Below are 14876 nucleotides of genomic sequence, written 5' to 3'. Positions count from 1 at the left end.
TAGCGCTAAATCTACGTGCCCATGATCTGTTTTCCTATGCAAGTTAGAATGAATGTTCATATTATATATCATTTGGGGTCTAAAATCTTTTAAAATGTTTTTTCTGCTTCTTCCCCTCCCCCCATGGTCTTTCATGTTCTTCTCTTTTGAAGCATTTTGACACAGATACCCAAGATCTTGCTGGGATTGAGTGGGCTCCAAATGGATGTGTGTTGGCAGCTTGGGACAGTTGTTTGGAGGTATGAAGAAAATACTTAATTTTAGGGGGTCTTACTGGTAGCTGTTTAACTTGTTGCTTTTATGCAGCCCTTCCCCAGGCCTATAGGAGACTTGGCTTGGCAGGAACTGCCAGGGTGTGTCTCTGGCATAGTTGTCATGTCACCGTCATATCAAAATGAAGCCTTAGAATAGTGCCAAAGTGGATAATAAGTACACTTTTTCTTCTCTGTCACACTGAAAAGAAAATAAATGTCTGACATGCTCTACTTGTTAATTACTGACATAGGGAATGTGACTGTTGGACTTGGATAGAATCTCTGTCCCTGACATTCGCTAACTGTGACCATGCATGAATCACTGAGGTTCTGAGCCTCAGCTTTCTCATCTGTACAATAAGGATATTAATAACAGCAGGACCTTCCTCTCAGAGCTGTTATGAGACTCAAGTGAAAGTCTTTGTAAGGAGTAGTATAAAGTGCCATGTAAATCTCAGCTGTTAGTATTACAGCTTTATGACATTACGTGAAGTAGTCTGAAATGGCTTGTTTGAAAGGTTCTAAAATTCTTAAAGCTTCTTAATTTAAGAATCTATTTGTCTTATTTACAGTATAAAATTCTGCTGTATTCCTTGGATGGCCGGTTGTTGTCAACATACTGTGCGTATGAATGGTCACTAGGTATCAAGGCTATAGCCTGGAGCCCTAGCAGCCAGTTTTTGGCCATTGGAAGCTACGATGAAAAGGTAGGGAACATGTGCATGTGACACTTTGAGAACTGATCATGTGCATTTGTTCAAAGCATGATAGCAACTCTGACTTTGTTTCTTTAAACAGGTGCGGATTCTTAACCATGTAACTTGGAAGATGATTACAGAGTTTGGACATACTGCAACCATTAATAACCCCAAGATAGTAAGTCTGGGGTTTATGCTATTGAAAATTGCAGTGGTCTTTGATTTTATTGATTTTAGTCTCCACCAATGAAGATAGAAATCCTGCCATTTTTTTTTTTTTAAATATAAGTAGCCATGATTGGAGAAACTTATCACCTACTGAATACGCTTTTAAAAGATGAAAGCCTTTCCGTATCTGCTGGGCCACAGGTGACAGACACAGAGGCCTTTGAGTATATTTCCCTCTTGGTAGGCTTGGTAAAATCTACCAGAACTTGTGCTCTACTGGCATAGCTTTTAAAAACATGGAATTCCTTCCCTGTTACACATAGAACTGTGGAAGGTAACACAATTACTGCTTGCACCGTGTGGATCATTTTTATTTTTAGTGTTTGTTGGTTTACCACATAATTTGGTAAAGACAGGGATGGGCTGAATCACATCAGGGTATGTGAATTGGTTTTATCTGTCAAATTGCAAGTTTCAGACCTGTTGGACTTGGATCGAATCTCTGTCCCCTCCAGTTCTTAACCCAAGACCAATTTCTCACCATTGAAGGCACATTAGGAAAAGAGGAAGCTGCAGCTATTCTCTGACCACTAGTGTGGCAGCAACAATGCTGACCTCTGAATGATGTTCCATGTAAATGTTTCATTTAAAATTTTAGATTTTTTTTATCTTTTGATTTTTTGGAGGTAATCAGGGTTAAGTGACTTACCCAGGGTCACACAGCTAGTAAGTGAGGTCAGATTTGAACTCAGATCCTCCTGGCTCCAGGCCTGGTGCTCTATCCACTATGCCACCTAGCTGCCCCTATAATTTTAGTTTTAATAGAACCCTGAATTTGTACAACTTTGGGGTTTTGATTAGCTAGCCCGTTCCCTGTCTTTGGCAAGGGTTAAATTCCTTTCTTCAAAAGATGATGATAGGGTAGAATAAATACACAACTTTATCAGTTATTCTTCAAGCAGATCAAGCAGGAATTAGATTATTGGCAACATCTGAGACAAAATGCTTGGATTAGTTTAGGGACAGGTTATGAGAAGGAACATAGACAGGCTTATCCTAGTGTTTGGCTCCCTAACCCTCTTCTCCCAATCCTTAGAATCTTTTGGTTTCTTTGAAATCTTTGGCGTTTCAAATGAGTTGAACGAAGACCTGTTTGGAAGGTACTAGATAACCTTCTGGCCTGCGTGTATTATCACTCCATTGAGGAACACAGAGTACAACACGCCCCTCTTCCAAGTATATATAAATTCCCCAGATTATATCTTGATATTTTACACAAAAGTCATTGATAACATTGAGCTTCATTGCTCTTGGTACCTCACATCTGTCTTGGAGGCAACTGTGTCTTCCTCATTTATAGTCTTTCATCCTGAGGGTTAGGTCTTATTTGTTGGCTTAGAATTCGTTTTTCTTTGATTCTTGACCTTATTTTTTTTAGGCTATTTTAAGACTTACGAACTATATAGTACCCAGTTTTTAAAAGTGGTAAAACTTAGGAAAAAAATACATTATTGTACTTACTATAATGATTTGCCCCATTCCTGACACTGTTGAAATATCCAACTAGAAATCTAAAAAGCTTCTTCCATAAGAGAGAATTCTTCCATTATTTGAACTGTTTTTATACTATTAAGATTCACTTCTTCAATTTTCTATCAACAGTAATAATTTTTCCTACCAGTTGTATGCTTTACACTTTACAAGGCTTTCACATAATTATCTCAAGTTTCATTGTCTTTGTCATAAATTTTGGTGTTTGTTCTTTCAGGTTGTATATAAGGAAACAGAGAAGTCTCAGAATTTAGAAATGGAGAATCTTCCATTCCCACCAACCAAAGCAGCAGCCAGTTCTCTTTTCAACACAGAGAGTAAATGTAAGAAGCAAAGGGAGGAATGTTCCCTTTTTTTTTTTTACATTGATTCTTTTTTTTGTCAGTTAACAGGCATTTATTTTTTTCCTTTATCTCTTCCTCCCACCAAAAAAGTCTTGTAAGAAATATGCAGACTTAAGCAAAACAAATTCCCACATTGGCTATGTAAAAACATGTGTGTCTGTCTGCACCATGAATCTGTCTCCTCTCTGCCAGATTAGAGCCTGCTTTGTCATCGGGCCTCGGCAGTCATGGTTTGCCAATGCATTGATCAGAATTCATTATTTCATGGTTGACTAACACTCTGCAGTGTTGTTGTTACATAAATCATTCTCCAGGTTCTGCTCCTTTACCCTGTGCCACTTCTACAGGTCTTCTTAGTATCTCTGAAACTATCCCTTTCCTCATTTTTCACACAGTGACATTCTTATATTCGTTTAACATGATTCATTCAGCTCTTTTGCAGTTGGGAAGTACCTTCTTAGTTTCCAGTTCTTTGTCATCAGAAAAAAGCTGCTGTAATATACTCATACATTTATGACTTCATTTTATTTTAATCTCTTGGGACCTAGAAAATAATAACCTTTGTTAAAAGACATTCACAGGTTAGAAAATTTGAAGACATTGTTCCAAATCACTTTCCGGAGTGGCTGGGCAAATTCATAGCTCTACCAGAACTTCATTTATGTGTCCTTTTTCCTCCCCTGGCAGCCCCTCCATTTGTCATTTTTCTTTTTTGTCAACTTTATCAATCTGATGGAAGAAAGTTCGAGTTGGAACTTGAATTTTTCTAATTATTAGTTGATTTGGAACACTTTTTCATATGGCTAATGATGGGGTTGGATTTCTTCCTTTGAAAACTGCCTGTTCATATCCTTTGACTGTCAATCAATTGGAAAATGACATTCTTAAATTGGAATCAGTTCTTTCTGTATCTTGAAAATGAATCCTTTATCAGATAAACTTGCTGCAAAGATTTTTTTCCAGTTAATTTTTTCCCTCCTTAATCATAGCTGCATTTAGCCTGCACTTTTATGTTGTTTAATTAATGAAAATCCACCTTTTCTCCCTCCAACTGCTCTATATCCCCTTTGTACCTTTGTAACCAGCATTTATAATAAAGTAAAATAAAGCCCCACGTATCCAAAATGTTTTTGCCACATCCAAATGCACACACATCTGCACTGATTTCATCACCTGGAACTGTGGTTGGTCCATTGCATAGATCAGCGTCAGGTCAGAAATGAGTGTGCTTAGCACCACTGTTCTAGTTTTTACGTAATTTGCTCCACCCCTTTCTTTTTCCCTAACCCAAAGTTTGTTCTGGTTAAGACTAATGCTTCCCCTAATTTGCCTTTTCCTCATAGCCTCAGTCTCCCCTTTCTCGTTTCCTTGTAGAGTAAAATGAAACTTTCTACCCAACTGTGTGTATGTGAGATGTATGTGTGTGCTCCCTTCTTCTGACCATTTCATATAAAAGTGAGGTTCAAGTGTCAGCTCTTCCCCCAATCCCTTCCCTTTTGTATAGTCTTCATTCAACTTATTTTCATTCTACAAAGCTCTGGTTTTCAGCAGTAGTGTTTGGAGGTCCTCCATTTCATTAAAGGTCTTTTCCCCCCTGTAGAATTATACTGTTTGCTGGTAAGTTCTTTTTGGTTTTAAGCTTTTATCTTTTGCTTTTTAGAATATCAAATTCCTAACTCTATACTCCTTTATGGTGGTGGCCACTAAATCTTTTTTTTTAAATTATTATTATTTTGTTTTCAGTATTCTACAGTCACTTCCATATAACTTAGATTTTTTCCCCCTCCCTCCCCCCTCCCTTTCCCCTCCCTCCCTGAGATGTCATACAATTTTATATAGGTTCTACACATACATTCCTATTAAATACATTTTCACCTTAATCATGTTGCATAGAAGAATTAAAATGAATGGGAGAAACCATAAAACAAACCAAAGCAATACAAAGAAAATGATCTGCTACATTCTGCGATCAAATTCCATAGTTTTCTCTGGATGTGGAAGGCATTTTGCCTTAAGAGTCCATTGTGAATTTTTTTAGTCCTTGCATTGCTATGAAGATCTAAGTCTACCAGAAAAAAAATCCTCGTACACTGTGGTTGTTGCTGTGTACAAAGTTCTCCTGGTTCTGCTCCTCTTGTTCAGCATCAGTTCATATAAGTCCTTCCAGGCCTCCCTGAAGTCTTCCTGTTCATAATTTCTTACCGCACAACAGTATTCCATTACATTCATATACCATAATTTATTCAGCCATTCCCCAATTGATGGGCATCCCCTTGACTTCCAGTTTTTGGCCACCACGAAGAGAGTTGCTATAAATATACATAAGTACACATGGGACCCTTTCCCATTTTCATGATCTCTTGTGGATACAGTCCTAGAAGCAGTATTGCTGGGCCAAAGGGTATGCACGTTTTTGTAGCGCTTTGGGCATAGTTCCAAACTGCTCTCCAGAATGGTTGGATCAGCTCATGGCTCCACCAGTGGCCACTAAATCTTTTGTGATCTTTTTGTGGCTCTTTAGTACTTTTGACTGCTTGCAGTATTTTTTCTTTGACCCAGAAGCTTTGGATTTTGACAGGGAATTTGGGGTTAATTTTTTTTTTTTAATTTTGAGGTTTCTTTCAGGAGATAGCCAGTGTTTTCTTTGTATTTTTACTTTGTCCTTTGGTTCTAAGAGACCTGGGCAATTCTTTTGTGACTTCATGTTTCCAGGAATTGTAGTGAGTTTGTGCCCAAGCTGTTCTTCCTTTCAGGAAGAATAAACCTGTAGATGTTTTGGAGTCATTCTCTTCTGTGTTTATGCCTTGAACAGCCATGTCGTTATAACAGATCTTTATAGCAGGATCATTTTTTTGTCTGCCCATTCTTCTAGCTATAAATAGACCTTTTGAATTATTTAGCTGGATCATGTCGTTGAACAGAAAATTTTCTCACCCCAGCCAAAAGCAGTTTCTGTCTTGCTAAATGAATAATCTCTCAACATGACAGATAATGTGAAACAGTGGAAGGTACAGGGAGGAGTATGGGTAAGTGAAGGGACTGTACCGTATCTGGAGGGCAAATCATTTCATTGCATTGACCTCTAATGTTCTCTTCAATAACATGATCCAACTAGATAATTCACAAGTTCCCTTCTTTTAGCTTGAAGATTCTATGACTTGGAGATGAAATGGGGACTAAGACATAGTAGGGTGGGGCAGGAAAACAGAAGGTATTTGGGCTACTGATGACTGTACTCTATTTGACTTGGTTGCAATGTTTTCTTTCAAGCGTGTAACTAGCTTTCCCTAAAAGATTTATCAGGTTAACTGCTATAGTTAGCATAGCTAGCATCGTCTGCTCATTAGTAACTGCTGATTCAGTAAGCTGAGGTTCCCTAGAACCTGTTGTTTGAGGAGAAAAACATACACTTTTGTAAAGATGTTATTGGAGCTACACGTTTTAAGTGTAGTGGTTCAAAGGAAACATCCTAATCCATAGAATTTGGATCTCTTTTTTTGTCTGTCTTCAATTACTTTTCTGAACAGCTTTCTGATGGGGGCCAGAGATACATTTCTTTTTAAGAGATTATCAGAGTACTTAAAAACTGTGACTATTCCCTCCTCTTTTCTATTTAGCACTGTTACAGGTTTTAGACAAAAGATAGATATTTAGATGTTTGCATGACCCAGTTAAATTATTTCCACTTAATTTTTTTTCTTTTGCTTTTCTAGATGAGGTGGTCTCATCTCCAGTTTCTTTACAGACACTGAAACCTGTTACCGATCGACCAAATCCTAAAATTGGGGTAGGAGTCTTAGCATTTAGTCCAGACAATTGCTTCCTGGCAACGAGAAATGGTCAGTATCCTGTGACCTGTATTATCTTTTACCACGTATGAACCTTCTCACAATACCAAGGAGAATGTTCTCTTCTGGTGTTTTTTCCATCCATTACTCCTGCAGAGAAAGAGCAGCCATTACTGCCCACCAAGGCAAAGGGTTAATTGTGTAATTCACCAAGAATAGTGATGATCTTAAAAACGAATTCAGATAGGCTTAGGTGTTTACTTCATTTGTCAACTACCCATTTGGGGGGTAAAACATGATGGAGAACAGGGAGGAACTGGTCCAGTAAACATGGTAATAGAGTCATAAACCAATTTCAGTATTACATATTATCTTGAGGCAAATTACAGCCCTTGTGGTTGATCTTACAACTGAGAAAAGATGGTTTAGTGGCCACATAACCTTCCAGTTCTGCAGGGACATTTAAAGAGTTGGACTAAGCAGAAATGATATGGAATGAACATGGTCTTACCATGTGTGTAAGTGTATAAAGTTTCCTCTTTCCACTAGATAATATTCCCAACGGTGTTTGGATCTGGGACATACAAAAGTTGAAATTATTTGTGGTGTTAGAACATCTGTCAGCTGTTCGTTCATTTCAATGGGATCCCCAGCAAGCCCGGCTAGCTGTGTGCACTGGAAGAAGCCAGGTGTACCTGTGGTCCCCAGCAGGCTGTGTGTCAGTGCAGGTACCAGCAGAAGGTGAGTGGGGCTAAGTGTACAAAGTTATGTCATAAAAAAACTGATGATTCCTTCTGGTAATCAAGAGTGGATATAAAATTGACTTATTGCTGTGAATCTTTTGGAATTTTTTTTTTTACTTTCCCCAGGTGATTTTCAGATACTTTCTCTCTGTTGGCACCGAAGTGGGGACTCAGTGGCCCTCCTGAGCAAAGATCAGCTGTGTTTATGTTACTTGGAAAATGAAGGAGTTAAATAATTACAGCCAAAAATCTCAAGGACTTCCTTGATATCTATAGTTTGAGTGAATAAATGCTGCCGTGTCAGAAATCCAATACACATTTGTTTTGATGAAGGTGGGAATCATCTTTGGGTGACTTAAGTAACGCCTTGATTTTAAATATTTTTCTATAGTAAAGTATCTTTGTACATATGTCACATAGAAAAACTAAATTTTAAAAATTATAATAAAGACTGGAAAAGTTCACAAAGCAATGTGAAGTACCTTTTTTCCATTAAGATAGACTTAGGGCGTATATGACATTGTTTCTGGGATACCACTGTCAAGAAAACAGGTTGATAGGATTACACACCAGCTCCTAGAACCTTTCCCAGCCTCCTTCTCTTTTTTTATAAGCACCAGTTGTTCCCTTAGAGATGTCATTACCCTTGTGAGGTGCTGCCAATCTAAGCCTGTTTCAGAAAAGTCTGACACAAACTTTATCCTAGAATCAGCCCTTAGGCACCAGGAAAAGCCTGTCAAACAACCAACATTTTATCTTGTTCAAAAACTGGAGAAGTTACTTATTTGTTGCTACAGGAGCTGTAGCTAAAAAACCTTACTGCAAACTATTTGGTAATCTTGGAGCTATGCCCCAGTGCCCAGATGACTATGTTCTAAAGAGCATCTTCCTCTGCCAGGGCTGGTATGTTTTCCCTCTTTTCAAAGGAAAACATCAGGTGGTTAAGGTTTTGAGTTTAAGTATATAGACATTCTGTTAAATTATAACCTTTAAACTGTTCCCGGACACATGCATTTACTTCCTGGTCAGGGTGGGGGAATGTGTCTTTTGTTGTATCAATTAAAAGTGAATCACTTCAATACTTTCCCAAAGTAGGAAAAGGCACGATGTTGGTAAAGTTGAGTTGTCTTTACAAAAAGATTAGAAACAAAAACTAGGCACGCAGGTGTTTTTTCAAACGGTCTATTGTGGACATGCAGTAAGTATGTTGCATTCCAGATACACATGCCAGTCATCTGACAAACTAACAATGAAATCTGAGGTTTAAAAACGAAGGGTTCTCACACACACACACACACACACACACACACACACACTCATACACACACACCAACCAAGAGGCTGGTCAGACAGCATGGAAAGTTTATAAACAATTATGTTGTATTTTGTGGCATACAGGATCCTTATTCTTATAAGAAGACTAGCAACAATTTGATTTGTATAATGTATTTGTAAAAGGCTATCATCTTCAACTATATTATTCACACCAGGACACAAAAACTGGGATAAAGTGAGCGCAGTATTCTGACCTACCTACACACATGGATAACCATATTAGACATTAGTTGTTTGGTGCTAGTCTAACAGGAGGCCTTTAAAAAGTGCAGTACTCGAAGAGCAAAGCGAATCAATTCCCTTTTAAATACTCATATGGCAATAAAAAACTTACCGTATATGTTAATAAAACCATGTGCAAAGAATTATTAAGGTGACTGTCTAATAAAACCAGTTAAATTGTCTTAAAGTGATTTTTTTCCCCCCATAAACCTCTTTGGGCCTGTATATGGTAGCATAAATATTAACACAATTTAGATTCATTCTAGAAAAAGTTTGACTTCAGACCAAACTTATATTTACAAAACACCTACTGTCATCTACAACAGTAGCTAACAAAGGCAAAGACTCAGTCCTGCTAAAGTGGACCAGGCTGTTGGCTACTTTTGCATTTGGCTTCTTAAAAAGGAAAAAAGGTGAAGCTTGTTTTCTTTAAAAAAATACTAAAACTGACACGAAGTGTAAACGTTTGTAGCTACAGGCACTAGACATCAGGTACCTCTCCTTGTATATGATTAACATCGCATTACGTTCTAAGTGGAGTCATTCTGAACTTTTTATAATCATGTTAGAGTGGCTGCATTGGAAAAGGTCAAAAAGAAGCAAAATCACACTCAAGAAAAAGCACTAGAAGTAACTGGAAAATAAAATACTAGCTAATACAACTGACAACTGGATTCAATTTGCCCTTTGCGTATAGCTTGTATTGTTGCCGAGTATCCGATATCTGCAGTCTGTAATTCCTTTACTATTCACAACCCTAGAAGTGAGTAACTATTACATACCCTTTTACCTACAAGCATACTCTGGGTCCTCCCTCTACCTTTCAGCAGGTAATTTCCTTTAAAGTCACAACACCCAAAAGACAACTTCCATAGCAAGTAGATTGTGAAATGGAGAAGTTTAGAAGCCGATTTTGCCTCTTGACATAGAGTAGCCCAGCTTGGCCTCGTTGTTGATGAAGGACATGAGCCCCACGTAGGTCTCGATGAGAAGAGGACGCTCCAAGACAAGCACGCCATTGGCTCGGCCTGGTAAAGGGAATTCCTTCTGGGCCTTCTTGACGGCTTGAATTAATAGAGCCTTGAAGCTTTCCAACTTTAAAGAAAAGAAGAAAGCAGTTAGTCTCCAGACAAAGTCAAAAGACAAACTACTTCCCAAGAGCTGGAAGGAAATGAGCTGGAGATGAATCTGATGAGGGAAAGGCCTAATGGATGAATCCCAGCCAGTTTGAGTTCTTCATGAACAATCCTTCCCCAAACCCTTTCATCAGGGAGTATGATCAACTACAAATTCTAGTTATGCTCCTGACCACCACATCTTAACTAAACTTAAATTTAGCTGTGTAACTGCTTGAGGATGCTTGGTGTTGCTGAGTTTTATGGGTTAATACTCATAACACTTTCTAGCATTAGCCTAGAAACAAATTATTTCCATTTCTAAAGACCTTTTCCCAGGAGTTTGGCAAGAAGTGACGGAACACAGTAGGAATTTTCCCCCCTTACTTGGCAAAGAGATGCAATCTTCTCATCAGCATCTGCCATTGGATGCTCTATAAAAGTGGCATAAGGCAGATTTGTGGACCAGGGATTCCATCTGTTTATGAAGGAGGGGCGGCTTTGCTTATCCCACTGAATACGAATCCCAAAACCTTCTCGCCTGAAATTGGAAGAGATCAGTCATATACCACACAGCAGGACTCAAATGCACTTTTCAGAGCATCCCAGTTAATAATGACAATGCTACGACAGGAAAAAAAGGCCCACATTTTAAGTGAACTCCCCCTTTTGTTGCATCAAAATCAATTTACTAGAGCCCTAAACTATCATTTATTTCACAATCCCTTTTTAATGTACTTCGTGGTCTAAAAGTAACTTGTTTCTATTCCAAATAATCTTTCAAGTGACTATTGCTAAGGCAACAGTCTAAACTCTAAACCCCAAAGTCCCTTTAATTTCAGGCTAATGGCCTCTTTTAACAGTGAGTTTCTCCAAAGCTACCTTCCTCACTGTTACATGTAAATATTTATCTGGCTTCTCATTGGAGGTCAGATTACCTCAGTAGTTTTCTTCCCCAAACACTTATCAAATATTCTCATGTAGTCAGAAAGCAAACAATACCGTGTACCATAAGGAAGTGCCATTTGCATTCTGGGTAGTCAAATTTGCCTCTCACTTTGAATAGGATTCAGTGGAAAAAATTTTAAGTACAAATGCTATGACATAAATTCAAAAATCTGTAGTTATGAAAACCCTTCTTCAGATACATACAGAAATTCAAGTCACTCATGACTAATAATTCTACTTCCTGAATTCCTTCTAAGGATATTTCCTTTATAGCAGTTAGAATAGGATATGCCTGTCTGCTGATGCTGTAAAACAGAGGGTTCGGTTATTTTATCTCTAAAGCACAGACTCCAGCCTTTTCGATCGAAGGTTAAGCTTTTTTTGTGTGCTGCACCCCTCAGGCAGTGTGGTGAAGTCTATGGACTCCCTCCCCAAAATCATGATTTTACACACACAAACCAAACTACACAGGATTGCAATTATATTGAAATGTAGTTATCAAAATACAGTAAGAAAAGAAACAAACCCCACCCCCCACCAAATATGTAACAGCCAGCCTGGAATAAGAATCTCTGCTCTTAAATTCTAAGTCTATGCTACTGAATGCCATGAATTGAACTTACTTATTCAGTGATTTAGGAGGAAACTCAAACTCTCCATAAGAAATGGTATCAATTGCATTTAACGATATTTTAACCACCTGCTGGCACTGTAGATTAATGAAGTCATATTTACAGATCAGTAGGGATTGGTCTGTGATGAGAACCAGACGCTCCTTTTCATTGTTCCAATGGTCAACCCTGGTGAGGCAGAGAAAATGAATCAAGTTTTGTAACCCTTGCTGCCCCAAATGAATGAAGAAATGGCATTAGGTTAGCTGTTCAACAAGGCCAACAGAATCGTCTCGGGGGTGGGGTTGGGGGAGGGTGCAGCATGTTAGTAAGAATAATGTGACAAAGACTCCTCCCTCACAGGGAGTGTTGGGTAACAGCTCCAGGGGACACTCAGGCCAGGGTTTTCAACACAAGCTTCCATCTTTGAGGAAATTCTAAGTACAGCAGCCTTTCCACACCTTTACAGTTTCTAAGCTAGCAGAGACAGATGCTTCTCACTAGGTGGGAAAGAACCACCAAACTGTCCTCCCATGCACCTGCTCTGCCCCAGTCTTCACCACTAACACCTGACACTTGCCTTCTAAGGAGCTGATTTCACCATGAGAAGCATGTGAAAGCACCAGGGTAGAGAGAATCAAAAACCTGACCCTCAGGAGGGCATCCCTTCTCAAAGATACACTTACTCGGTCAGTAGCCACACACCCTGCACCTCTCCATCCTCCGTGGGTAGGACCACTAAACGGATCTCCTCCACAGCCTGTTCAATGGTCCCAGGCTTGAACAAAACAAAGAAAAGTGGAGGTTACACCTTGCTCAGATGTGATGAGATGGCTTTGAACATCCAGCGTGTGTGAGGTTGTGCATTTCAGTGACGTTTCATAAACTGTTCAGGATAACGATTCCCAAACTCACCAATTAGGAGGCTTAATGTACCATCATCTCTATCCCCACCCTTCTCACAAGGTAATGCAATACCTTGAGTCCTTTAAAAATGCAGGCCTCCCCAGCCCTAAACTGCAATCCAAGTCCAGGTGTCACAAGTAGCCAAAAATATGCAGGTCATTCAAGAATTAGGGTCCTATACTGAAAAACCTCTGATTTCTGGCCCCCTTTCACCTTTAGGAGAAAAGAACCAGAGCATCCTGGCAAAGGCAAAGCATGTGGAGTCTGGGAAGTCAGATGTACTCACCTACTACTGTGAATTCAGTGTCTCAGACCCAAAATAGGATTTTTTTTTTTTTTTGCACTAGACTCACAAGTGATTTCAGACATACAACTTACAAAGCCAATTCAGGGAACTCTTGGTACCATTGCAGATGGGTGCCTTCTTTACCACTTCTTTGTCTAGGAGCCAACACTGGAAGAGTAAGAGATTTCTCTGGTGCCCTGACACTAGAGAAATTGCAAGTGCCTTAACACCTTGCCAGGCTGCCCTCAATGTCTGAACACTACTCCAAATACGTGCCAAGCCAGAGAGAAGAACATCAACATTGTATCACCGGTGCAGTGAAAAGGGAGCTGAATGTGGGAGGTGGGTGACCTAAATTCAAATTCTGGCTGTTATTGTTACTGTCTAAGTCTCTGCATTCTTGAATCTCGGCTCCCTCCTCTGTAAAAAGGTCAGAATCCTTGTACTACCTGCTTTACAGGGTGGGGATGTGGAAGGTTCTTTTTAAAACTTTAAAGTGTATGAGCCATTATCTGCAAAATGGAACCACAGGCTCTAGAGCCCAGAAAGGGAACTCATCCACCCTGCCCTCCTCACTTTAAAGATGAAGAAATGGAAACCAAAGAGGTGGCACTCATCCCCACAACACACATAGTAAGTGACAGTAAGTGGTGGAGCCAGGACTTCAGTCCAATCCTTTATTTGTGACAGCACAGTGCCAGGCAGGCTGGCACTCCAGGAGTGTCCCCTGGGAATGGTGACAGCACCGAGCACAGAGAAGCAAACAGGAGAGGAATTCAGGGGGAAGAACGCACAAACAACTGGAGAGGGGACATTTATAATAGCTGAAGAATTTATTTGCTTAGCTTTTTAAGGTTTGCAAAATCTTCACAGACTGCTTTATTCAATCATTTGTGCGGGACACTAGGACTAACAAGGCAGATAACTTGTCCGCAGCACTTGGAAAAGTACCGAGTACATAGTAGGGGCTTAATAAATGCTTGTGGTCTGGACTTGAGATACAGGCGCAAAGGTGGTGGGAGGGAGGGACAAAGGCCACTTGCAGAAGGCAGAAACGGAGTCTGGAGACAAGAATTCAAATCCAGCCTCCTGAGCAAGCCACCTAACTGCCCCTGCCTCAGTTTCCCCATTTGTCAAAATAAAATAACCAAAAAAAAAATAGGGATAATAAAAAATGGCACCTACGTCCCAGAGGTGTGAGGATCAAATGAGATACTATTTTTAAATAGCTTGGCAAACCTGTTGGCATATTATTCTTGGATCGTGGACCCCGTGGGCAGCCTGGGGGGGAAGGCTTTTGGACCCTTGCAAAGAAATGAACGTAGGGGATACGGAACGCAAAGGAAATCGACTATGGGGTCAAGTTCATGACCCCAGAGCAAGAGGGTCAAGTTCATGACCCCGGCCCGGGAGGTCAAGTTCGTGACCCGAGGCGCCCCCCCCCCCTCCCCCCCATCGCCGCGCCCCGTTCTCCGCGGAGGCTTCTCCGGCTCCCCCCGCCCCGCCCCGAGGCCCGCTCACCCACCCGGAACACGAAGTACTCCTTGACGCGGGCGCGGCGCGTGGGGTCGTGCACACTGAGTGGCCACAGCGTTTGGCGCATCGGGGTCCGGCCGCCGGCCCCGCCGCCCGGCGCCGTCACGCCCACGCCGCTGTGGGTCGGGATTAGCGTCGTGGGGCTCGTGCCCGCCGAGTCCACCGAATCCCGCAGCTGCAGCATGGCCACCTTCAACGTTCTCGCCGCCGCCTTCAACGCCCTCACGTCAAGGGCCACCGGCCCGAGCCCGGGGCAGGCCGAGATGAGCCCCGGCCCGCCCCGTGGTCTCCCGTGATTGGCTCCGCCGCGCCCCACCGTCCTCACTATTGGCTTCTCCAGCTGCCTCTCGAGATGAAGCTCCGCCCTTCAG

At 40.8% G+C, this 14876-nt stretch overlaps 2 protein-coding genes across 2 annotated transcripts in view; one reads left to right on the top strand and one right to left on the bottom strand.

Moving 5' to 3' along the window:
• The window catches only part of WRAP73 (WD repeat containing, antisense to TP73), a 40867-nt gene extending 32853 nt beyond the window's left edge, over positions 1-8014 (top strand). Inside the window, exons 7-13 of the mRNA XM_072608639.1 lie at positions 153-239; positions 827-961; positions 1053-1130; positions 2889-2994; positions 6729-6854; positions 7353-7544; positions 7673-8014. Of these exons, the coding sequence (XP_072464740.1) occupies positions 153-239; positions 827-961; positions 1053-1130; positions 2889-2994; positions 6729-6854; positions 7353-7544; positions 7673-7782 (834 nt within the window). The 3' untranslated portion in view covers positions 7783-8014. The remainder of the gene's footprint in view (positions 1-152; positions 240-826; positions 962-1052; positions 1131-2888; positions 2995-6728; positions 6855-7352; positions 7545-7672) is intronic.
• Positions 8015-8712: 698 nt separating this feature from the next.
• Positions 8713-14854, bottom strand: TPRG1L (tumor protein p63 regulated 1 like). Its single transcript, XM_072608641.1, has 5 exons — positions 14495-14854; positions 12464-12555; positions 11790-11966; positions 10606-10759; positions 8713-10198 (listed from the first exon to the last, which is right to left on the bottom strand). The coding sequence occupies exons 1-5, from the start codon at positions 14687-14689 to the stop codon at positions 10004-10006; spliced, it is 813 nt and encodes a 270-aa protein (XP_072464742.1). The 5' UTR covers positions 14690-14854; the 3' UTR covers positions 8713-10003.
• Positions 14855-14876: the final 22 nt, after the last annotated feature.

The sequence above is a fragment of the Notamacropus eugenii genome, chromosome 5 (assembly GCF_028372415.1).
Source record: "Notamacropus eugenii isolate mMacEug1 chromosome 5, mMacEug1.pri_v2, whole genome shotgun sequence".
NCBI lineage: Eukaryota > Metazoa > Chordata > Mammalia > Diprotodontia > Macropodidae > Notamacropus > Notamacropus eugenii.
This window is presented reverse-complemented; position numbering and strand designations above follow the sequence as displayed.

Excerpts from the sequence above, each read along its gene's own strand:
- TPRG1L (XM_072608641.1), bottom strand. The coding sequence starts at position 14,689 with ATGCTGCAGCTGCGGGATTCGGTGGACTCGGCGGGCACGAGCCCCACG. Across the intron at positions 12,556-14,494 it reads AGGAGTACTTCGTGTTCCGG|CCTGGGACCATTGAACAGGC; the intron begins GTGGGTGAGCGG and ends GTTTTGTTCAAG. Across the intron at positions 11,967-12,463 it reads GGTGTGTGGCTACTGACCGA|GGTTGACCATTGGAACAATG; the intron begins GTAAGTGTATCT and ends CTGCCTCACCAG.